This window comes from Crinia signifera, chromosome 1 (assembly GCF_055691185.1).
Source record: "Crinia signifera chromosome 1, ASM5569118v1, whole genome shotgun sequence".
In the NCBI taxonomy this organism is placed as follows: Eukaryota; Metazoa; Chordata; class Amphibia; order Anura; family Myobatrachidae; genus Crinia; species Crinia signifera.
In genome coordinates this window covers 197273515-197300239 of record NC_139217.1, presented here as the reverse complement: position 1 = coordinate 197300239, position 26725 = coordinate 197273515, and the positions used below count along the sequence as shown (strand labels likewise).

The following is a 26725-nucleotide window of genomic DNA, read 5'->3' as shown; positions in this document are numbered from 1 at the left end:
TCTTGGAATAAAGCATATCAATCTAAAAAACGTTGTTATACAGTACTGTTAAAGTAATAGGTTATGTATGCAGTACAAATAAGAGCTATGTGTTGGTATGAAAATGCATATTAAAGTGTACCACATATACATACCTCCCAACTGTCCCATTATTCGCAGGACCATTCCGGTTTTGCGGGACTCCCCCACCGCAACCAGCAGTGTCACATGGTAGTGGTGTGGCCAGTTATGATTCTCCCCTGTTTGGTGCTGCAGAGCAGGGAATAGACACTGTGCGCATTCACACAGCAACTATACAGAAAGGCAGAGGAGCTGGGGGCATCCCCATGAGGCCACCCCCCTTTGACATAGGCCGTGCGAGCGTCCCAACTTCTCAGTTGTAAAAGATTAATTCTCTACCCAGGCCGATTGTTGAGTTTTGTGCATGTGCAAATATGTGCATGTGCATACTCCCCAAGTTGGGTTTCCCACTCGCCAGGGTGTTTGCTCCAGGATGGGCAGGCAGGGTGCACACACAAGGGACCATCTGGTGTTTCATGTGCATGCCCACAAAAATAGTGGGTGCCAGGGTGTCTCCCAAAGAACATTTTCAGATAACGCCAACTCTCCAGGGTTTTTACCATTCCTATTGTTCCTAATAGTGGGGGTTATTCTGATTCACTCGGAAAGGCACAATCACACTCTAATGGACAAAACCATATGCACTGCAGGTGGGGCTGATGTAAAATGTGCAGAGAGAGTTAGATTTGGGTGTTTTATTGTTTCGGTGCAGGGTAAATACTGGCTGCTTTATTTTTACACTGCAATAAAGAAATGTTTGAAGTACACTCCCCACCCAATTCTAATGCTCTCTGCACATGATACATCAGCCCCACCTGCAGTGCATATGGTTTTGACCATTAGAGAGTGATTGTGCCTTTCTGAGTGAATCAAAATAACCTCCAGTGTGTATACAAAATTTGAGCTTCGTAGGTGCAGGCAAAAGTTGGCCCTTAGGGACCAAAAAATTTCAAAATTTCGGCTACTTTACAGTATTTTCTCCCTATTTTGAATTTAAACTGTTATTATACATTAATAACAGTACCGTAAAAGTAAAAATGATCATTTACACTTTCCTCGATGGTCCAAAGCGCACCCCAAATGTTTTGCAAAATAGTAAAAACTAGCTATTTGAAAGAAAAGTTTTATTGCATGACCTCACCAATCACCATCATTACTACTGCTGCGCTGCCACAGATGCTGAGAGAGACCTCTAGAGATTATGTTGAAATATTGGATAGTTACTTATGGAGTCTTCCTCCTGTAAATCTGGTTGGGAGCTTCAAAATATTCTCAGGTTGTAATCTAGTGATCACTCATGTTAAGAATGTTAGCTCCAGAGCTATCTGGTAGGGAAATATGTAAAATATGGGGACCGTGGTTTGCATATATCTGGGGTAAGCAGCAGAAATGGCAAAATGTCTAAAGACTGCACATCTTGCTGTTCATCCTAGTGAGGTAAGAGGAGCCCTTACTTCACCACTAATTCCAAAGCACACCCTAGGGGTGCAGGTGGAATCAGTTTGGCAAAAGCTGACCATGAAACGATCATGTATTTTTTCGGTACTTGTTTCCTAGCACAGCGCCACCGATTTTAATTGTATGCAATCGGGTTGCAAAAATCGGGCCCATCGCATCGCATGCAACCAAATTGCATGCGATGCGATCGACCCGATTTTTTACATTGGAACCAATGTTAAATGGTCCCTGAGACCCGATTTTACATTGGCCCCAATGTTAAATGCCTCCCAGACCCCATTTTTCATTGTATGCCCCGCCATGGTAAACGGCATGCCACGATCAACGTGAACCCGAAGCGTGGTGAGCGCAGCGAGCCCGCGAGGGGTGGTGGTACGCATCCTCCGACCTTTTCATACCCCCACTATCCACGTCGGCGTGGAGTTGATTTTATATAGTGTGGCGAGTGCAGCAAGCCACTGAGCCCGAAGCGTGGCGAGCTCATCGAGCCCCGCAAGGGGACGCGCATTACTTCACAGGTATTACGCGTCCCCTCACGGGGCTCGCTGCGCTCCCCACGCTTTGGGCTCGGTGGCTCGCTGCGCTCGCCACACTATATAATATCAACTCCACGCCGACGTGGATAGTGGGGGTATGAAAAGGTCGGAGGACGCAGGCTCGCTGCGCTCGCCACGCTTCGGGTTGGCGTTCATCATGGGGGGGCATTTGACATAGAAATAACCCATCAGGGTGGGTATACAATCAAAAATTGGGTATGGGGGGCCATTTAACATTGGTTCCTATGTAAAATCGGGTCCATCGCATTGGTTGCATTGTATGCCATTATAATGGCATAAAATGGACCCGATTTTCCATATAAATTTAACATTACATACAATGCTTACAATGTAAAATCTGGTCGGTCGCGTCGGTCGCATCTATTTATAATGGACCCGATTTTACATTTGTCGGGAAACCTCAAAAAAAGCCCGAAATCGTGTCGGTCGGGTCCCATCGCATACCTTAAGTTAAGGTATGCAATGCGACCCGATGGGCGCCATGCTAGGAAACAGTACCATTTTTTTCTGCAATACAGAGGGTTTTAGAGTCTGCTTGTGCTCAGAAATCTTTTAGCATTTATATTTTATCCAGATACAGGGCCCAGGGGCAAGCTTGGTGAAGTGATAAATTGGCTGAAGATAATGCACCAGCAAATATGCTCCTAATTGTAATTTTTCAAACACAACCTGTAACTTGATAGTCAGGAGCTGATTGACTGGTGTGGTATCAATGGCCACATAAGAGTATCACTTCACCAGTCTAAATAAATCTGCCCCTCAGTTCTGTGAGTATTCCTCTCAGTTGGCAGGCAAATTGTTGGTGATCTCTGACAATGAGGATTCCTCTTCTTTTGAAAACATAATGTCATTAAAACTCCCATTTCTCATGAAACATTGACCAGTAACAGTAACCGAACTAAACTTAATTTTAGAACAAATAAATCACAGTTGTCATAATTACTGTGTGAGCTTTGACCAGAGAAAGCACAATGTTTACATTTGTTGTATATTGATTATTCCTGCTTAAACAATTTAATGATTTTATTTATATAACCTATACCAGTTATATCAAATTGTGTTCAACAAATGAACGGACATCTTTTGCGATAGTTTAACCCTTTGAGTGCTAATGTTGTTGTTAGAGATCCTGAAAATATCCATTAAAAATGCCAGCATCGCTCACAGCAATTGTTCTTTTAGTAAAAATAAATACAAATACAGGCAAGTCAATTCATTGAAATTGAGTTAAATATTGCACCCAAACAATGAACGATCTCTGTGAGCGATACAGGCATTTTTAAAGCATATTTTAAGGATATCTCACAGCAACGTCGGTACTCAAAGGATTAATTAATGCATTAGTGTTTTTGAAGAGGAACCAAACTTTAATTGGAGGATCCCAATAAAAATTCAATTTATTTAAGTTTTAATTTTTTTCCACTTGCAGCAGCCTTGAGATTTTCAGTTGCCAAAATCTGATTCGAGTGTATGCTTAGTAGTTCCAGTAATTCCAAATACAACACTTTCAAACATTGCTCATTTAAGATTCCAAGCAGGGCTCATTGTACTATAAATTTCCAAATGTAGTCAGAAGGGACATAAAAGACATAAAGAAGTTGCCAATTAACTTCTGTTTTAACATTTCTTAAAAAATTGTGTTCTGCCGCATGGTCTTGATCACTGATAATGTGACAGGTGGCAGGTGCAATAAAAACAATGAACTGTCTGGATTCCCAATAATCTTGAATGTACCAGTAACATGATTTGTTAATAATGAATGTAATGATACTGTCTACCAAGAGATAAGACAGAATACTGAATTAGAATAAAATCATTATACCCGTATATTTGATGATGCCCTCCTGAATAATTTAACAGTTTTAATGGAATTAATTTTACAAAGCCTTAGGGTATCCTCCTATTAGAAATCATTCACATGAAGAAAATTACTTTCAAAGTTAGATTTAGATTTCTTTGAAACTAAATTGTTTTTCAATTCTTTTCTTTCAGGTGTCAGAAAAGAGCTACATTAATTTTCTAATTTGTACCCACTCCACAGGTTTATTATAGTAGGAAAATGCTTGATGTACTTATGTATTGTCCAGTTAGGACCTCATTGGATGTTTGTAATTGCTACTTGGGCCGCTTGAATTCTATTGATTAGCTTAGAAATACTATTTAACAAATTATAATTAGATAAAAAATAATGACAGAGGTTTTCTTTTCAAAAATGTTAATGGTCTGGTCTGTTACTAAGATATTCATTTGAACTTACAATTTTAACTGTTTTTCTTCTTAACTTTCCAAAGTATTAACCTATTCATACTGTATATTTAGAAAATAGAAAATCCCCAAAAAATATATAGAATAAATCTATACATACACATGTGCATATATACATGTAACAACAAATCTTAAATAAAATAATTTATTACAGTGTAATTCATGTGGTAATTCATTAATAAAATAAAATACATACAGATAGAGACGGGCTCATCCTTGGCCGGCGCTAGGCAGATCCCTTTCACTGGCGAGCGCTGGCAATAGAGACTGGGAGGCACGCGTGTCCCAGTATCACGGTGGCTAGGTAGCGTCTCCCTGCCCGTCTCCGCTTCAGGGAGACGATGGCCAGTTCGGGGAGGGGGGGTCGAAACGGTGAGGGGGACCGGTGTCGACAGCCGGGGGAAGCAGCGGGGAACCCCGCCAAGCTCCGTTACCATGGGGCGCGCAAGCGTCTTGTGTGCATGCATCCCTGGAGGTAGCCTTCCGCTGGCGGGGGATGGCGGTAGAACCGCCATATCCTGCAAGGATGAGCTGGGCTACATCTGTATACATACAATTTCACACTTAATCAATCAATAAAAAAGGAATTAATTCCGATCTGTGATCACTCTCCTATGCAGTAATAATGAACCAAATCCTGGAATTTAATCCGAAAGATCTATGACAGGATTATAAAGTGTAAGCTTAGCACCCATCTGTTGAGATAGTCGCTCAGTGACCATTTAGCCAGCGATAATGGCTTAACTCACCCCGTGTGTACAGGACTTTACTGGGAGAGGGATCTACAAGTGTGCATTTCTGACCAGACCCTCAAACCAGGAAGTAAAGTCATCACAATAGCAATCACTTTACGTCTGGTTAAAAGCTCCTTTGATAGAGGCTTCCAAGGAACACTTTAGCAAATGTAACAGTTACTGTACATTTACTGGTCATATAGCTAGCCTCAATACGCCGTGGGAGATGCCTGGCACGAGGGGCCCCCAGGTCACATCCAACTCTGCTAGCACTAAGCAATTTCTATGTATAATTGTCACTTGGAAAAAGCACTAATCACAATGCTATGCGATTAGGATTTACCAGGAGACTGTGCTATGTCATTTGATATGTGACACATAGATATATGTATGACTGAGTTCATATTAAGCCAGGTACATACATGATGACATTTTGGGGGAAATTTACTAAAGGAAATTTGTAAAAAAAATAGGTGTATTTGTATCCTGAAATTCACTTATTTTTGACATTTACTATCCCGAAAATACGGCAATTCGTATTCGTATTGATGTGCTATCAATACGAATACGAATTGCCGTATTTTCAGCATAGTAAATGTCAAAAATAAGTGAATTTCTGGATACAAATACACCTATTTTTTTTTACAAATTTCCTTTAGTAAATTTCCCCCTTTATATGATTTTCCAGATAATGACCGTTAGTTCCAATAAATTGTTAAAATCACTATTTGTGTATGCACTAATTCAGACTCATTTGGCTGGGTCAGAATTTGGCCCAGTGCCCGATGTTGGGGGGTCTGAGCAAGCGCGTATATATGTGCAGACCCCCTGTGCAAAAACCTTCGGCGAGTATCACACTCTCCAAGGCAGTCGCACACTAAGGGGGTTTTATGAGCATCTTCATGAAAGCGCTGGGCGTTCCCCTGGGAATGCTGGTGGGCCGATGCCTGTGTGGGGTGGGTGGCTCATGACGTCAGCACCTGCCCCCTTTTCGGTAGATAGCAGCTGTAATAAGTTCAGTTCAGACTGACTTTTATTACCGAAGGCAGGAGAAATCATAAGATGGTGGGCGATCCTGCTAGTGGCAACATGTGAAAGGACGTGTTAGCGAGCACATCCCCTCGCATGCTAGTGAAGGGATTTGGGCATCGGGGGGGGGGACGGCGTTAAGATGATCGATTGGCAGTAAATATATGTTTCCTAGCAAGCCAGCCTGAATCAGGCTCTATATGGCTATGCAATCTCGGGACAAAAAGTTGCATAAAGACGCCTGCACTAGTATAGTCTCATGGGATCTGACGCACTAAAAGGGGCTGTTTGGCGCAAACGTAACATTAGTGTATGAGGACCGATCTGTATTAAACAGAGATCTTATCTACTGACTAAGGGCCAGATGAACTAACATTGAAAAGTGATAAAATAGAGAGTGGTAAACAACCAGCCAATCAGCTCCTCTGTACCTGCCATGTCACAGACCGTGTTTGAAAAATGTCAGGCAGATGCTGATTGGCTGGATGTTTATCACTCTCCATTTTATCACTTTTGAAGCTTAGTGCATCTGGCCCTAAAAGAGATACCATAGATAAAGCTATATACTGATTTTCTAACCTATATTACCACATGATTTTGTCGTTTTTTTCAGAGGAAAATTAATGAAAAATTAATTGTAGAACAATAATTTAAATAAATGCATTATGTGGAAATGTTATATATTTGCATGATAGTTATACAATTTTTTAATAATTTATCCAATATAAAAATGAAAATGACTACAATACATTTCAGCAGATATAACATGTTTTATTATATAAAGGAACAATGTCTAATTTAGATGTATTTGTAGAAATGAGACCTATGTAATAGACATACTGTACTGTACTGTACAAATATCTTATAAAGCTATATTCTGATTCTGACCACTACAAAGCCTGTCCTTTTACATTATACAAGTTATCAATCTTGTAAGAGTAAAATGATTAACAATATTAAAGGGGGAGTAATAAACATAGAATCAAAGTTTTATTCTCAAACATAGCAAACATAATCTTATTCCAAAGGGAAATTGTATAGAATAAGAGATAAAGGTCATCAGTATCACTGAGGCCTCCAGTAGTAAAAAATATTATATGAAAAATCCAGAAGGGTTCTCTCTATCATAATATTTCCCAATTGCAGTGTCTAGAATAAGCACAATGACTATTGGTGTCTACACACTTGTACAATCATGACTATATTATAATTTAGACTATCTTCATACAATATATACAATTTAGACTACTGTATCTGCATACAATTTAGACTATATAGTGCAGATCTGCACTATATAGTCTATGCAGCCAAGACTTTCTGGCTGCGATACGGGATCGCAAGGGTTAAAACCTGTGCGATCTGCATGAGATCCAGATGAGATTTTGACTATATAGTCAAAATCTAATGCACATTGTACAAGTGTGTATACACCATATCCTTTGGTCTAAATATTTACATGTGAAAATCTAAATGAGTCTAAAGTTATGTCACATTGTTGGAGATGTATTATAATGGCTGCTATAACAGTTCTTGCGTCCCTTCATTAGTGAGGCGAAGGCGGAAGGGACAACAAGATGTATTAACCTCTTATCCGGTGGAGCGGTAGAGCAAAAACTCCCCCTCTGGCAATGCCCCTTTGAGCACACAGCCCATCAGCGCGCACAGATGCATGGTCTCTCCCTGCTGTACTGGGCATGTTCAAGATCTCGCTACTCATGAGAGATCAGTTGCGCAGGCGCAGCCCTGAGTGAGCCAGTAGTTGCCCCCCAGGGATAATGCTGTCTCTGTCTCTCGATAGCTGCTGGTGTCAAAACGGTAGTACATTTCCCTGCTATCTTTTAGATGAATACCTGGGGAGAATCAGTATCACCGCACATAACGTGTGCTGATACCAATTCTCCCCCATATCGACAGTTCATACATCTTCAGCATTATTCTCAATTGTAAGGTTATATGATAATTATTATTTAGATTTATCATTTTAACATTTAGAATATATAAAGTAGAATATTTTTGATAACGGTAGGCTTTACAAAAAAGTCAAAAGTATTATCTGAGATGTAAGGTATTAATACTTGGTCTAAATGTAGTACTATGTGATTAAGAACCATCAAAATTCAGTTTATTGGATTGTTTGGCTCTTGATCCATTTTCTTAACTTCAGAATAAACTGCAGTAAGCCCTTGGGCAGGTCCCTGTTATTCAATAATATAAGCACATCATTTGAAAATAGAGGCATCTGTAGAGCAATTTTCCTTAATTTTCTAATGTTACAGTATGTATTTGATTTTTTTCCCCATGGTTTATAATGGCTACTACTAGTGGAGGTAATTATTACAATAAACTGACATGCCTCAGTAAATGATGTATGACAACCCCGTGTGCTGAAAGAACAATACAGTATCTAAAAATTGAAGTGGGACAAGATAACAGACAGATACAAATGGAAAATACTAAGCAACACTTAACAATATAAAATGGTACTGCACAAGTTCATAGAATTTCACAGCCATAATACTGTACCAAGAATTTCATTAGAGATGTTTTTGATTAAGAATAAGGGTAGCTCTTTTTACTTAAAAAACAAACAAACACTGGACAGTGTTTTTTTATCTATAAATGTAAGAGATTAAACTCTGTTTCTATGTACAAAAAATATATACACAATCAAAAATTCACAGCCAAAAATTCACAGCCTGTCATCCACTTGCTGGGTACTATGGCACCAGAGTCCATGTGTCACAAGCAGGTTTGCCTCTAGTGGGTGGTCAGCAGCACCCACTGTATTGAGGTGTTCTACTGGCTCCGGTTGATGCAGTACCGCTTCTCAGCAGGATCACACCTATACAGGATATCCATTCACAGATCATTCTCACATACAATACACAGCATATTTCCCTTTGCTTACTGTATCTGGGCTATCTGTAAACTCTACAGTAGGTACACAAGTTAAAGAGCTGAAAGCAGGTGCATATCTACTTACAGTACTTATTTGCAGCAGCATATCAGAGAAGATGGCAGGAAGCATTTATTTAGACTATTCTCTGATGAAAGGTCTAGTAAATCTGAAGTTAAAATCACCATGTGCCACAGCGATTTACATTTTTTAAATTATATATATATATATATATATATATATATATATATATATATATATATATATACAGATAGATATAGCTATATCTATCTATCTATCTATCTATCTATCTATCTATATCCAGTATCCACATGCTATACAGCGTGAAGAGATGGTGGCACTCCCTTGGACTTTTCAAACGTGTGTTTATGGGTACATAATCCAATGTTTCAGTGATATGAAAACCCTGTTTTCAAGATGTACCAAGTAACATGTGTGTATTAAAGCTATACTATTATATTTCTGTTTTTATTTGAATATTCTTTTTACAGGTAATATATAAGTCCAAGGAGGATCATTAATGTCCCGCATGCTGGGAGTTCTGGTCCGTCAAGTCCCGGCATGCGGTGGAGGCCTGTTGGGACTTGTACTTTGACTATAAAAAGCAATGTTTTTTAATGTCATTTTACACAACCTGGACAGGGGAAGCCTGGGGGAACCCCTTTATTGAGGGGATCCCCACACCCCCAGGTATCCTGTCTCGGTGCGCATGATACACCAGGGGGAAACTTACACAAAAAGTGTCCCATGGCTGTGGCATGACACCACGGGCTGTTGTAGCCCGGTTCCGGTTCCAAAATATGGAGGACCCTCAGTTTTTTTTCCCCCGTATTTTTGAAACCAGGACCAGTACAAGAGTCTGCGACTGGTTTCAGATACACAGGGGACCCCTATGCCATTTTGTTCCCTGTATTTTTGGAACCAGGTCCGGCTCAATGAGCCTGGGGCTGGTTATGCTCAGAAGGGGGGACCCCACGCCATTTTAAAAAAAAAATTAACGTTTACATATATTTTAAGACAGAACCATGCACATATCTGATGTCTCCTTTTTAGACGAGCTGAATTATTTTTATGCACGTTTTGATAGAGATAACTGCGAGAAGGTAACTAAATTGCCTTTAAGTGGTCAGCCTCTTGTTTTGTCATCAGAGGAGGTTGGAGCGGCACTGGGTCGGATTGATGTGGGCAAGTCGGCTGGACCTGATGGTATACCAGGGCGGGCTCTTAGAGTATGTGCAGGGCAGTTGGCAGGGGTTTTTACAGACCTTTTTAATCTATCGTTGTCTGTGTCAACTGTGCCATTATGCTTTAAGAGTACTGCTATTATCCCGTTGCCTAAGATAACTAGCCCGATAGGGTTGAATGACTACCGTCCTGTGGCGCTTACGCCGATTATTATGAAAAGTTTTGAACGGCTGGTCTTGGCGCATTTGAAGTACAGTGTTTCCCCCTTTTTGGATCCATTTCAGTTTGCGTACCGTAAGAATAGGAGCACGGAGGATGCTATCTCCTTGTTGCTACATTCAGTGTTGTCTCATTTAGACAAAAGTAATACATATGCTAGACTATTGTTTGTGGACTTTAGTTCAGCGTTCAATACAGTGATTCCAGCCAGGTTGGTTAACAAACTATCTGGGCTGGGAATTAATAGTTTTATGTGCAACTGGATTGCGGATTTTTTGACTAACAGACCGCAGGTTGTTAGATCAGGATCCAATAGTTCCACACCCATTATACTAAACACAGGGGCGCCGCAGGGCTGTGTGTTGAGTCCTTTTCTGTATTCGGTCTTCACTTGGGATTGTAAACCAGTTCATTCATCCAATACTATTATTAAGTTTGCAGATGACACGACACTAATAGGTCTCATTAGCAATAATGATGAAACGGCTTATAGGGAGGAGATACGATCCCTTGCTGGTTGGTGTGGTGACAATAATCTGTTGCTTAATACTAGTAAAACAAAGGAGATTATTGTTGATTTTAGGAAGCAGAAAGTTAAGCAGGTTACTCCTATTCAGATAAATGGGATGGAGGTAGAAAGGGTCCAGAGTTTTAAGTTTTTAGGTACCTACATCTCAGAGGACCTTTATTGGTCAGTCAACATCAAGGGTTTAGTGAAGAAGGCCCATCAAAGCCTTTTTTTTCTAAGGGTGCTAAAAAGACATAAACTGTCAACAGTTATACATTGAATTTCTACCACTGTACGATAGAAAGTATTCTTTACAGTTTGGTATGGGAATTGTACAATACAGGAGTGTAAGATGCTGCAGAGAGTAGTTAAAATGGCCGAGTGGATTGTGGGGATTACACTACCATCAGTGGAAGCTAAGGGACCCGACGCACCCAGCACAGGGCTTATTTACACTTTTGCCATCTGGAAAGCGTTTTAGATGTCTTAAAAATAGGACTAGCAGATTGAGGAATAGTTTCTTTCCATCAGCTGTTTTAGCATTAAATACTGGCTAGTGTTTACAATAATAGTTTTAGGTTTTTAGGTATTGTATAGTTTTTCTTTTATGTATTATGTGTAAGTGTTTGCAATGTATACTGGATTACGGTCAGATGTTAAAACTCAATTTTGTTGTCCTGTCATGGGGCAATAACAATAAATTAATCTGAATCTGAATATCTCAATGATCTGTGCATCGTCCTGTCAAAATCACCATTCTGAACCAGGTCTATATTTTTGCTATTATATTTGTGAGTTGTATCAGCGGCGTAACTATAGCACCGCAGCCCCCACCACCGCGGGGGGCGCTGTGCATGTGGGGGCGCCGGGGCTGCGGTGCTATAGTTACACCCCCCCCAATCCACTGCAGACTTACCTATCTCGCTGGTCCCAGCGGCTCTGTTCTTCTGCTGAGGACCACCACAAAATGGCAGCCCCCATAAAGCACACCGTTCTCTGAAACTGTCTGCTGAATGGGGGCGGCCATTTTGTGGTGGTCCTCAGCAGAAGAACGGAGCCGATGGGACCAGCGAGATAGGTAAGGCTGCGGGGGATTGGGGGGGGGGGGTTTGCATGGGCGGCGGGTGCTTGGCAGGGCGGCGGCAGGGGGGGGTGCTTGGCAGGGCGGCGGCGGTTGGGGGGCCCTAACGGCGGGGGGGCGCCCAAAACATAGCTACGCCACTGCGTTGTATACTTTATAATGGAAAACATCTGGATGTGAATTGAAGTGTGAGAATAAATCTACAGTCTAAATGTGCTATTTTTTACTGAAAAAAGTGTGATTTCTATAGCAATTCGAATCCGATTAAATGTGCAATTTTTGGAAAACGTGTGAATTCAGCAGTTTTTTGTAAAAAATTTACAAAAGTCTAAAATTCCCACTCTATTACATCTAGCCTGTAGTTTCACTTGCTGCCAACAGATGGCAGTGTTTCAGTGACACACAGACACTAGACATATATAGATGACATAGTCAAAATAGTACCACCGTATACTACCAGAAAAGTAGAAAAGTATACATGGGCGGATTGGCCCACCGGGAAACCGGGCCGTTTCCCGGTGGGCCGGCACATTTTGGAGGCTGGCGGGCCGCCCACCCTCCCTGGCTGGGCTGCGGCACCATCTCTGTGGATAACGGCCGCAACAAAACGCTCTTATTAAAGATGGCTGCGGCTGTGCCCAAAGTTGAAATGGCCGCGAGAGGAGCTGTGTGCGCATGCGCACCAGTCCTCTCAAGGCCATTTTAACTTTGGGCACAGCCGAGGATGGCCGTGGCCATCTTTAATAAGAGCGCTTTGCTGCCCTGAGTCAGAATAAGGGCTCCAGGAGTCAGTATGCCCGGCCCCGGAACCCACTCTCTGAAAGGTCCCAGCATCAGTCACATACTCACAGCTGCACTATGGCTGTGATGAGTGCAGCCTGCGGCCCTGTGACTGGAGTGACAAGCAGGCTGCACAGAAGAGCATGCAGGGTCCAGCTGAAATGTACTGGTAGGAGGAGATATATGTATGTGTGTATATGTATATGTATATATATATATATATATATATATATATAGCTTGGTGGGGGTGGTCCGACACTCGCTGTGTATGCGTTGTGCTCCGGTGCCTGCAGCTAGTTTTGAATAGAAGCTGTGTGGGTTACTGCGACACAAAGCGGAGACAGGCAGTTGCTTAGAAAAGTTAATTTATTGTGGAACAACACGCATCTTGGCGTCCAACGTTTCGGGGTCCCGTGTGCCCCGTTTCCGTGAAAACGGGGCACACAGGACCCCGAAACGTTGGACGCCGAGAAGCGTGTTGTTCCACAATAAATTAACTTTTCTAAGTAACTGCCAGTCTCCTCTTTGTGCCGCAGTAACACACACAGCTATATATATATATATATATATATATATATATATATACATATACACACACAACCTTTTTATGTCCAGCACTCCCCTTCTAGTAAAGTGTTTGCCTGGGTCCCTTCTCCTGCAGGTAGTCCTGCGTCATATGTATACCTCCCAACTGTCCCGCTTTTCGCGGGAACATCCCATTTTTTTGGGGACGTTCCCGTGTCCCGCCCAAGACCGGCCATGTCCCACGACCGGAGGGGGGGGAGTTGGTAGTCCCCCTGTCACCCCTTGTCTTTATCTCTCCAGCGCCACAGGCTGCAGAATAGACACTGTGCGCATGCACCTATCTGCAGCCTGAGGGTCTGGGGACATAGCCAGCAGCTCAGAGAGCCACTAGCCATGCCCCCACAGCGACAAGAATGGGGCGTGGCCTCATTGAAATAGGCCACCCCCACCCCCCATTAGGGCTGCTTTAGGATATTTCCCGGGCTGGATTTAATTCCCAATCCGCCCCTGAAAGTATAACATTGGCATTTATAATGTAAGCTCTCATGAGCAGGGCCCTCTCTCCTCATATGCTTTATATATATATATATATATATATATATATATATATATATATATATAGCAACGGTTTTCAAATGAATGAAGACTGGAGGCGGCACTCTCAGGGAAAAATAGCAAACTTGTATTAAAACATCATGGTGGTAAAAATCACAATGAAAACAGTGTCAGCATTTGTGGGGCGACAGTTTCGGAGCTTGCGCCCCTTCCTCAGGACTTACTGACTGTAGCTCAACAACAGTGAAGTGCAAAAAAACAACAGACATGTGTTACATCTTGTTTTAAATAGATAAGCACACTTACGTGATCCCGGGCGCTAGCTGTACAATGGGGCTGACTTCCGGCAGCGTCCTCACGTGACAACTGATATATATATATATATATATATATATATATATATATATATATATAAATGATCTATATATATATTTGTATTGCCTGGCACTCCCAATAAAGGATATTACTTGGTCTGGTGCCTCCACAAAAATGGGTAGTATATCATACAAAGGTGCGGCACACAGACTATTCCAGTAGAAAATAAAGGAAAGCAGACCTGAGTAGAGGCTTGGTGTGTCTTACTTATTTACTTTAATGTGTGTGCTTATACTGCATATGCTTATTTTAATATATGTTCTTTATGCCACAGGAATTGGTGTGCCTATGTCCATACCAGACTCTTACCGACTGTTGCAATGGATAATGTGGAAACATTTGTGTCTAGTGGAGCAAATCCATGTGTCTGGAATACTGGAGCCTGTTCGATGAGGTATGTATTCAATATCCCAGGGGATAAAGTCTATAAAATACTACCTAATTCTTTTATCAAAGTGCTTATAAAATGAATTCTCCATTTACTACACAAAGCGCAAATCCTTGTAAGTAGGAAAAGGTGACTCCGGATCTGTGATCAGTGCTGTAAACAGAAGGGATGTGTGTCCCTAATATGAATAATAGTTCTGGACAGGTAAAGTCATGGGCCATTAAATCGCAGGTCTTGCAGACATTTCTTTACAGCCATGGATAAAGGGGACAGTTACGGAAGTGGTACAGTGGACTTGATCCAAATGAATGAACACATCAACTCCCTGGTAGCTGTTTTTTCCAGTCAAACTGCACACATTAAAGTGATGACCTAATAATTCAGAGTCATATGTCTGGTGCTTAATACAAAATACTATTATGCAATTCACGGTGCGTCTTTTTATATTAACTTATGCGTAAAGATGAATGTATCACAGTATTTTCTGCTTTCTTACATGTATTTGTCTAAGGGATATTACAATATAAATATAATATGGGAAGATAGACAGATACGCTCTATATTTCATTATAAATTCTATGTTTGGTACTAACCATGTGTCCATTGATTTTTAATCCTATAATGTGCATTGATTTCAGTAAGTATCTGTGCATTCAGGTCCTAGGGACATTTTCCCCTAAGATTATAAATTCTGTGTTGTAACCATAAACTTTGTATCTTTATGTTAAAGGTCCTTGTCTTGCTGCAGACTTAATTTAGATCCAATCCGATACCTCCCTGATGGTATTGCATGATGGGAAAATACCTTACTGTACTTCTGAGCACTGAGAACACCAATAATGCTGACCAAATGCCCACCTCCAATTTCTGGAATGCAGCCTCAAACAAGCAGGAAACCTCCTCTATGCTTCACTGTTGACTGCGGGCACTCTTTATTACACTGCTTTCTAGCCCCAAACTGCCTTCAGTAAAGCCAAATATTTAACAGTATTACTCATCAGTCCAGAGTACTTGCTACATTTTTCAGCAACTGCAGTTTTTATGTTTTGTGCATATTTGAGTCACTTGACCTACTGTAGTTTCCACATCAAACGTATTGCCTTTTGGCTGCAGTTCTTCCATAAAGACCACATTACTGAACAAGAGATGAGCGTACCTGAGTTGATGGGTATACATGAGTCCCACTGGTTTCTGCCAGTTCTCAGCTGAAGGCACTGCTGGACATGATGGATGCATGACGTGTATATCATCTGATGAAATAAGTTTTCTTGGCAGACCACTGCGTTTATGGTCCTTAATGTTCTCCATTTCTTGTGCTTCTTCGATAGAGCTTGAACAGCACATCTTGAAATTCCAGTTTGCTGTGAAGTCTTTGCCTGCGAGAGACCTTGCTAATGCTATATAACTACCATGTGTCCTTTTGCTATGTTCAGTTTTGCCATGGTGTGTGACCTGTGACATGAAGCTGTCTTACACAACCTCATTTTTGTATCAGAGTTTGGCTGTCACACACCCAGTTTAAGCCTCCTGCACGGCTGTTTCTGTTTCAGTCAATGATTGTGTCTCAACCTACATAATGATCATTATATTACATAAAACCCCAGAATATTTTTAAACTATTAAGTTAAAACTGAGAAGGAAACGCTTCTTGCTCCACACTGTTTCAAACATACTCTAGAGCATGGGTCTTCAACCTGTGGCCCTCCAGATGTTGTGAAACTACATGTTCCAACATGCATTGACACATTTTTTCCTATGAGAGCATGCCAAAACTGTCAGGGCATGCTGGGACATGTAGTTCTACAACATCTGGAGGGCCACAGGTTGAAGACATGTGCTCTAGAGGGACAAGAAGAATACAGGTAGCTCTAGTAAATTATGAAGTGCTGTTTGAACAGAGCTACTATACAGTTTGCATATCCTAATTGTGTTTTCTGACTATGCATAAACAAACCAGAAATGATAATGTTACTGTTGTTACCCCCAACAATAGTTTTATATTTTCAATCATTCAGGAGTCGAGTGATCTCACAGCCAGTTTATAGAATGAAGCATAAAATAGTGACGTCTTTGGAATGGAAATGCTGCCCAGGATACAGTGGAGAACAATGTAAAGCCACAGGTCTGTTTCTCTCTATTAACTTGTACAATACTGTACAGACGTGTCCTCATACTGTACATGTGGGCATGTTTTTTACTAAAGTGCAGGTTTCTAGTAGTAGAAATGTTGCTCATAGCAATCAATCAGATTCTACTTATCATATATTTAGCACCTTCTAGAAGATAATAGCTAGAATATAATTGGTTGCTATGGGCAACATCCCCACTTCTAAAAATCCCCACTATAGTAAATATACCCTTAGCCTCAATACACCAAGTACCACAAAATGCCTGACTTAAGTGAGCCACCAGGCTCTGTGCAATTCTGCTAACACTTTTTGTTTTTTTGCTGAAGTCCACACTGAATTCATATATGACACTTGTATATTGTGTGCGTGAGCAGGGGTGCCAAAAGGGAGGGGGTGTACTAAGTATCCGGGTCAAGGGGGGTCATTCTGCTTGGTTTGCTAAAAAATCGGGTGCGACGCGACCGACGCGATGCCCGCGATTTCCCATAGGGAACAATGTTAAATGTCTCAATTGACCCGATTTTCCTGTTCAATGCCTCAATTGACCCGATTTTTCCATAGGAAACAATGTTAAATGGCCCACAGAGGCCAAATAGGCACCCTGAAGTGTGAAATGGCCCCCTCAATTGTTAACGTCACCCCACGATCAACGTGAACCCGAAGCATGGCGAACGCAGCGAGCCTGCGAGGGGCGGCGGTACGCGTCCTACGACCTTTTCATACCCCCACTATCCACGTCGGCATGGAGTTGAGAATAGAATAGTGTGGAGCGCAGCGAGCCACCGAGCCCGAAGCGTGGCGAGCGCAGCGAGCCCCACGAGGGGACTCGGATACCTGTGAAGCCCACGAAGGGACGCGTTTACCTGTGAAGGTATCCGCGTCCCCTCGCCACGCTTCGGGCTCGGTGGCTCGCTGCGCTCGCCACACTATTCTATTCTCAACTCCACGCCGACGTGGATAGTGGGGGTATGAAAAGGTCGTAGGCCGCGTACCGCTGCGCTCGCCATGCTTCGGGTTGATGTTGATCGTGGGGTGGCGTTAACAATTGTGGGGGCCATTTCACACTTCAGGGTGGCTAATTGGCCTCTGTGGGCCATTTAACATTGTTTCCTATGGAAAAATCGGGTCAATTGAGGCATTGAACATGAAAATTGGGTCAATTGAGACATTTAACATTGTTCCCTATGGGAAATCACGGGCATCGCGTCGCACCCGATTTTTAGTGCATTCAATGGCCGCGATGCCCGCGATTTTTTTACCCAAAATCGTGGGTGCCGTGCTAGGTAAAGAGTACCGATTTCTCTAGTGCTTGCAAATGTAAGTCAGTCTCTGCTGACTTAGACTTGCGGCGTCCTGTTTTCGAGAACTGGGCAGGCGGCTGACGTCCAGTGACATCAGCCACCCGCCCCAGGCAGGCAGGTTGCCGCCTGTGTTCGCATGGGGGCACCCAGCATTTTCCAGGGTGTACCCAGCGTTTTAGTGGGTTTGCCCAGGAAATGCAGCACGCCTCCTTCACGCCCCTTCCTGTGCGAGCACCATGGAGACTATGCAAGTCTACGAAGGCACCCGCATAGAAGCCCTGCACATGTGCATAAGTGAACAAGCATCAACATCAATCAGTCCAGAATCACGCCCCCAGAGAAAAACGTGGGCCCGGCCAGGCTCTCTACAGCCCTAAGCGTGAGCCTGGAGCCTGTTTACAGAACAGAGCAGAACTTGTATTGTAAAAAAAAAACTGTGGCTGCTATATCATAGCACTTTGATACTCAATTGCACACATACTGTATATCAAATTAATCAGCACAGTCTTCTCCTATGCCTTAGTAACATTGCATTGCAACTAAGATGCATTTTCAGCAAAAGCAATGCTAAAAAAAGATGCCCAACCCTAGAAGATTTTCATGAGACCTGCAGTAATAATGTAGATGTTGGCACACAAAGAGTTAAACCAGGGTGGGGAGTGAGGATGGGAGAGGATCCGGAGCAACCCTATAATTTTTTATTCTTAATATAGCTCTTAAAAAAAAACATATTTCTTACATTTTTATTAAACATAAACAAATCTACATAAAATAATTGGTTATACCCGTAATATTGTTTTTGCACACAAAGCTTTTGTTTTAGCCATTACTGTGATACAATAAGTGTTTCACACTCACCACTCACATAGTTTTAGGATTTATTTAACCAATGCAGTTTGTCTGGCTTTAATGTCATGCTATTTAACTTGCAAAGCCACTAGCCACATTTATAGCATACGGATTCAATGTCAGTAGTTGGCAATGAAGCTATAAATGGTTCTGGACGCAGATAGAGCTAATATATCATTCATGTATTTGCATTCTTGATTTAAACACACTTTACCTACAATTTTCAGATACTGTATTTGTGCTTTATTTCATGGACCTTGATATGTCTGAAATCAATAAATAAATGTACTAATCCTTTGAGTTTTCTAGTAGCTAGAATTGAATTTTTATATTTTACTACTGTAGATGGCTTACACCATAAAACACTGCATTAAATGTCCAATTGTTTCTATGTAATGTGCTGCCTTCTGCACCATTCAATAAAAAAAAAAAAAAAGGCTACTTATGTAATATCTGGACTCCTGTTTTTCTTATGAGACCGCGTCCCCTCGCGGGGCTAGCTGCGCTCACCACGCTTCGGGCACGGTGGCTCGCTGTGCTCGCCACACTATATAACATCAACTCCATGCGTAGTTGGATAGTAGGGGTATGAAAAAATGGGGTGCATTTAATATGGGAGCCCAGATAATACATAAGTACCAAAAAAAGATATGGCAATTTAGCATTTATAAATTCTGTTCCACTGTTTGACGCTAAGGTGAGCAGAAGGATTTCTAGGCAATATATCAATAGCCTTCTAATTTTAATTGTCCATAGTAAAACTGGTGGATACCCTTAGGGAGTGCACAATGAAAATCCTGCCATAACCTGGTTCTGAAAGTATGATTTATTATGTTATAATTACAGTAATACTCTTGTCATAAGATGAAAAAATGATTCAATTAGAACAAGTAGCAGTTTTCGTAGGGAACGCTGTTCTGTTCATTTGAAGAGACTGAGGGCGAGATTTATTGTGTTGACCGTTTTTCCGAAAATGCGATTTTTGCTCAAATCGCCCTGTATCGCCGTTTTTTAAAATCGCATTTTTGCCGCGAAATCGCATATTTAATGAGGTGTGTATTCCGGCATGAAAAGTGCAAGAAAGTGCGATGTAGGGCGATTTTCGGGATGAAAAGTGCGATTTTTTTAGTCATGAAAAAGTGCGATTTTGTTAAAATGTGCGATTTTGTGATAAAAAAAAATAAAAAATGGCGTGAGGTCCCCCCTCCTGTACATAACCAGCACCGGGCTCATTGAGCCGGACCTGGTTCCAAAAATACGGGGGACAAAAAGCGTAGGGGTCCCCCGTATTTCTGAAACCAGCCCCTGACTCTTGGACCGGTCCTGGTTCCAAAAATACGGGGGACAAAAAATCTGGGGGTCCCCCGTATTTTGAAACCAGCACCGGGCTCCAACAGCCCCCAGTGTCATGCCACAGCCGGGGGACACTTTTTACACAAGGGCCCCCGCCCGCACCATGAGCACCGTGGCTGGTCAGCCTTGGACGGGGTACCTGGAGGAGTGGGGACCCCCCCCAATAAAGGGGTCCCCCCCAGGCTTCACCCGTCCAGGGCTGAAGCCCGGGGCTGTCACCGGCGTCCCTGGCCATTGGACGCCGGCCTGATATGGTTAAATTCACATTCCTAACATTGCTTAATACAGGAGAACTACAAGTGCCAGCAGACCTCCCCCGCAGGCTGGGACTTGGAGAACCACAAGTCCCAGCATGCGGGGCATTAATGGGCCCACTGGGACTTGTAGTCCACCTGTAAAAAGAATGTTAAAATAAAACACACACACACAGAAAAGTAAAACTTTATTACACACACATCCACACACCTCACTTTTACACCCACATTCTTACCGATCCAGGATCCAGCGCTGGTCTCTCTGCAGCAGAGCCGGACAGCCCGCACTGACAGCGGGCTGACCGGCTTTCTCCGATGCAGCTAACAGCTTCTGTCGCGCTGTCCCAGCGCAACAGAGGCTGAGAGCGTCTCCGGCTTATGTGTCTCCATGGAGACGCATAGCTCTGCCAATCAGGGCTGAGCTATGCGTCTCCATGGAGACGCATCGGCCAATCATGCTCTCAGCCAGTGTCACGCTGGGACAGCGCGACAGAAGCTGTTAGCTGCATCGGAGAAAGCCGGTCAGTGACCATTGAAAAAGGCGAGACCTGTCAGTGACCATTGACCATTGACCATTGAAAAAGGCGAGACCTGTCCGTGTACGGTGGCGTACGCTTAGATATACGGAAGGTGTCGGTGTGAAAACGGACAAGATCCGTCCGTGTACTTTGGCGTACGCTCTGATGTACGCTAGGTATCGGTGGCTAAGCGGGGGATCCGTCCGTACGCGGTGGCGTACACTCAAGTGTACGCCACTCCCCATTGTGGGTGTTTGTGACCGTCCATGTGTGGCTGTTCTGTGGGCGGACTTTCGCTCACCGCTTGCGTACGGGAAACGCACGGCGAGATGGACCGTACGTACGTTTCACCTACCTAACCAGAATAAGGCCCTTAATTTCCTGAACCATTACTGAACTAGTTATAGTATTTAAGTAGTTTCTAAGCTGTATCTATAGCAGTAGAGATCCAATTCAGAACCTCAAATGGAAAGCTGCTGTGTTTGATTTTCCGGCAATGGAAAGATGCAAGCAGCACAAGTTATCTGCAGAGGTTATTACCTGTATGTGAGGGATAAAACAAGATAATGAGGATACAATGAGAGAACACCATCCAAAGTATAACAGTGTACTGTATTATAAGGAATGAAGAGGATTTAATACAGGTGTCTTTTTAAAAGGAAACCCTCTTTAGTGAACAATATGGACCTGCATGTACTGTACTAGATTGGCAAAATAAAATTAATGTTAAGGAATTATTTATAAATTATGTGTAAGTTTATTGACATCAGCAGATGAATTCAGAACAAAGAGATGTTAATGTAAAACTAAAAATATAGCAACTTTTTTTTGTAAATTGATAGTTAACTTTTAAGACTTTGGGTGATATTCAATGCCACCGGCAAGGAAGTGTCTGTGGCAAGGGGGGCTTATTTTCTGCCATTCTCGCCATTTAATCCCCATGCCGGTCGCTCACCCTATTCAAAGTTCCGGGGGAATCTTCGCTGTCAGAGGACGGCGAGGATGGTAATAACGATAAATAATAATTAATATAAATACATAAAAAAACATAAAAATAACAAACATAAATACAAGAAAAAATAACATATTTTATATAGTTCCTGACTTCTGCAGCACTCCAGCTCCGTGGGCTGAATCGCATCACCATACAGCTGCGCTGCCTGATTCACCTCTAGATCCGCCCCTCGAGTCCCATGAAGCTCTGTCCCCTACCGAGTCCTGCAAAGCTCTGCCCCTATGTAGCCCAACCTCCCAGCCAGGCACGTGTATCTCATTCTTCACCCTGCCAGTGTACCGGGCAGTTGGGGGTGGGGTGGGAGGATAGCTGAAGTACTGAGCAGCAAAGGGGCCCTGCTTTGGGTGCCTCAGATTGGCGTGGGGCTGGGATGGCTGTCCACTTTGACCCCCCAAGCTCAGCAATGGCTCCCCTGTAACAGCACTGCGGCACCCCAGGGAGCCGCGGCACACAGTTTTGGAACCACTTTTCTTTACTCACTGGATACACACTGGGATAGTACGGTAAAAGATGAAGCTTTTTTTTTTTTTTTTTTAAACTCATGTCGACCATTATCATATTGACCTTTTCCATGTCGACCTAATGACCATGTTGACCTAATGCATGTCAACATATTTCATGCGTCGACCTAGTGACTCTCGACTTAATGCTTGTAGACCTAATGAACGCATCCCCTGAGACAATGTTAAATTTTTTAATTACTAAAAAATCCTAACTCAGCCAATTTTTATTGAATTTAAAAACAAAATTAGTCATCAGCAAACAGCAATGTCATATGAACCAATTATTACACGTAACAGATGTAACTTTTAAGAGTTCAATTTTCCTATAAAAAGTTAAGACTACAAATATTCAGTACTTGCAAATGGATAGAATATTGTTTTATAATGGTACTTATTCATTTTTAGCTCAACAGGTTCAGGTGCAAATCCACGGAAGCCAAGCTGAGAGCAGTGTTGCTGGTAATACAGTAAGTTCTGGAGATAAGAAAACACCAACGTATGATGAAGGTTAGTCATTGTGTCACCTTATTAATGAGACCTGTGAGTCTTATAAGTAAACCAAAATATGACAAATGTTTAGTCTGTGGTTGAAATGGAAACACCACCTATTTGTTAGGTTTTTCAGACTGTAATTTAAATTATACATAAATGGTTTAACTAAAACCAAAATTTTATTATTTATATATAACACAACTAGGGAAGGGACCTGTCCACATTTAGTCCCCCCTGCCCTCTTCTGTCTCTGTTCCTCCTGTCGCTCCTCGCTCTATACTGCCCATCCCTGCTGTATACTTTCCCTGTTGTTCCCAGTGCATAATGATCCTTTAGAAATACAAAAAAATGGAACTTTTAAATATTGAGGCGCCTCAATATTTAAAAGTTCCATTTTTTTGTATTTCTGTATGACTATAAGGTGTTGGTGACTTCTTGGGAACTGTAATATCAGGGCTGCATTGCGCCACATAACAATCCTGTTAACCTTTTTCATTTGTTCATAATGATCCTCTGTCCTCACCAGAAGGTCTATTTGGTGGGCTGAAGGTAACGCAGAGCCATTTCCAGTATAAGTTTTACCTTTCCTTGATGGGCTGAAGGTAATGCAGAGCCATTTCTTAAATAACTGATGGGTTGGAGGTAATTCAGAGCCACTTCACATGTTACTGATTGGTTAGAGGTAATGCAGAGCCATTCCATGTGTAAAGGATCAGCTTGAGGTATTTCAGAGCCATTCCATGTGTAAATAATCAGCTTGAAGTATTGCAGGGCGATTACACATGTAAACTGATCATCTAGAGGTAATGCAGAGCCATTCCACATATAACTGGTCAACTAGAGGTATTGCAGAGCCATTCCACGTGTAACTGGCCAGCTAGAGGTAATGCAGAGACATTCCAGATGTAACTGGTCAACTAGAGGTATTGCAGAGCCATTCCACATGTAACTGGCCAGCTAGAGGAAATGCAGAGCCAATTCAGATGTAAAATTAAACCTTAACACCTACTAAATACAGTTACCTTTTCAATAACACAAATAATACTTTCTGCACATACAGAAGGTACAGTATGGCTCTCATGTACCAGGCTTTTGTTGGGGCAATTTTCTTCCTCCCTTACTTTACCATCACTAAGCTCAAGCAGCTATATTCCACATTATAGGATGAGTACTGTAGGAATTTAATATACAGCATGCACTGACCCCAGTGTTTTGAAATAATATTTAAAAAATAATGCTACAAATAGCTAAAACCATCTCAATTGGGCCTGTTTTGGTTCCTACCGTTTATATTAACCTCAATAACATTCATTTCCCATTAATTTGATCACCTCACAGCTCATAAGTTTATTTTGACCTATGTTGGTCAATACAGAGAGCTGGCTGGTTACTAAGCATACACATGACAGTTTATAGCACATCTATGAAACACTGCCACATATCAGTGACAGAAAAGTGATGCAAGATGAAATTGTCCTTGGGCCTTTCAACCAACCCTTATTTTGGATTTTAAAAACATGCACAGTTTAACAAACCAAGCACTACAGTGATAGGGACTGCCACTTTTTTGGCTGAAGTGCTTAATTTGTTTGTGCCCTCAAAAGTAATTTTTTCGAAGAACTACTTCCCTCCAATCATTAATGAGGAGGTTGATGATGAGAGTGTTGGCAAGGGAGATTGCATGGGCTGGTACAAATTGCTGATATGTGATACTGCTTGGATGCCTTCTTATTATTTCACACGTTATTCAAGTCATTCCCAAACGGTGCGCTGTGGCACCCTGGGGTGCCGTGGAGAAGTTGTCGGGGTGCCCTGAGTTGGTGATCCAGGACCAATTCAAATTATTTATTGTCGATGTAACAAGCAAAACCAATGCTTGTGGCTTCCAATCATAACATATGTGGACAAACAGAAGCTAATCCTAATCCACCATTTATTTAATTTTATATTTTATACCCAAAAGATGGCTATTTTGGTCTTATGTCCAGGCATCACACAATGGCTTTTTTTTTGTTTATCATGGACAAGACCTGCTGCCCTGAGTGGCTGACTTACATAAACAATATCATCAACACCTTTATCCTGCACTTCCGCGCTAGACTCCTCAATTTCTATTTATGTAATCATCACCATCTTTACTGCTCATCCCTAAATTTGCAATGTACAGTAAGTATTGTTATAGTGACACATAACTAACATGGACAACCCTAGACTCTCCTCAGCGGTTTGTGAACAGAAATACAGTAGTGTTGTTTTTCTTTTGGGCACTGATTTAGTTTTGTAACAAGTGCCATTGCCTTGCCCTGAACTTATACAAATTTTAGAAAAAAAAAACACTTTTTTAACGAATTACAAAAACTGCGCACAAATTCATTTACATTAACGTGGTGGCATGGCACCTTCTCAGCATTATGTTAAAGCAATGCCAGTGCCTGGACCTGAGCTTACAAGATTTTTTTTTACAGTATGTATTTTTTTTTTATACACTGCTGCCACTAAACTGCATTTATAGTGGGCAGTCAGAGCGCCAGTAATTGGTTACAGTTTCCATGTATTAGGAGCTCTGAGCTGTACCATTGGCAGTTACAGCATCAATTTGACTGGGCAGTGCCCCAATAAAGAGTAATAAAAATGACTGCTGCCCTGTTTAATTGGATGAGTTCTATGTTGTTCATCATTAAATATATATATTATAATATAATTAAACCCTGTGTGTTTTACTTCTGGTGGCCCTGTGTAAAATGGCAAACAAATCACTGTAGAGTAGACTTATTTTGCATTCAAAACATGCAAGCTATGACACCAGGAAAATTAAATTTTGCATTGTTTTGGAAAATAAGTCTGACAGGAAAACCTGAACCATGGCTCAAATCCCCTCAGATTGTTAAAGTTCAAAAGGACTCGATTTTCGGGAAACAGCCTGTATATCTCTACTAGACATACACTGCTGTTATTGTTGTTATACATTTCATAATGAGGGTGATCTACTTTCTTCCCCTTCACTATTTATTACACAGCACATTATTTGCTGGCATCTAATATACAGTACAATATCAATGGTTTTACCACACCTCCAACTTTAGTAGAAGGTGAAGAGGGACATAGTGCGTGACAAAGGTGTGTGCCTGCAATTTTGGGGGTGTGGCCTATCAGGGAGGGAGCGTGACCTATACTCGTGACTCTCCCACGAGGCCAAGCCCCACTTTCACTGGTGTGGGTCTCTATGAGCGGCTGGCTGTGTCCCCAACCCCTCAGGCTGACGGAATAGACACTGTGCCAATGGCATCTATTCACGGGCGACAGGGGGGACTACCAACTGCAAGCCCCCCCCCCCCGCGCTAAGGGACACTGCCGGCCCCAGACGGGATGCGGGAATGACCCAAAAAACAGAGTGTTCCCGTGAAAAGCAGGACAGTTGGGAGGTATGGTTTTACTAAGTTTATAACATTTCCTTCATCTCTGCATCCACAAACTGGCTAGCACATGAGCAGTAAAAATATTCAAATGAAAATCTACATTTTTTTTCAAAGACAAATTCTATTTTATACTTTCAAATTTAAATAAATGCTTTAAATAAATAGATCATAACATACAGATGTAGCGGGATTCATCTTTGCAGGGAATGGGGATGACGTCGCCATTGCCATCCCCTGCCCCGCCGCCATCTGTATGCCG

At 42.0% G+C, this 26725-nt stretch overlaps 1 protein-coding gene across 3 annotated transcripts in view; it reads left to right on the top strand.

The window, feature by feature from the left end:
- MMRN1 (multimerin 1) overlaps positions 1-26725 on the top strand; it is an 89657-nt gene that overhangs the window by 47204 nt on the left and 15728 nt on the right. For all 3 annotated transcript variants that reach the window (XM_083179108.1, XM_083179107.1, XM_083179109.1), the window contains exons 2-4: positions 14523-14642; positions 16652-16758; positions 22964-23065. In XM_083179108.1, coding sequence (XP_083035234.1) covers positions 14523-14642; positions 16652-16758; positions 22964-23065 — 329 coding nt within the window. The remainder of the gene's footprint in view (positions 1-14522; positions 14643-16651; positions 16759-22963; positions 23066-26725) is intronic.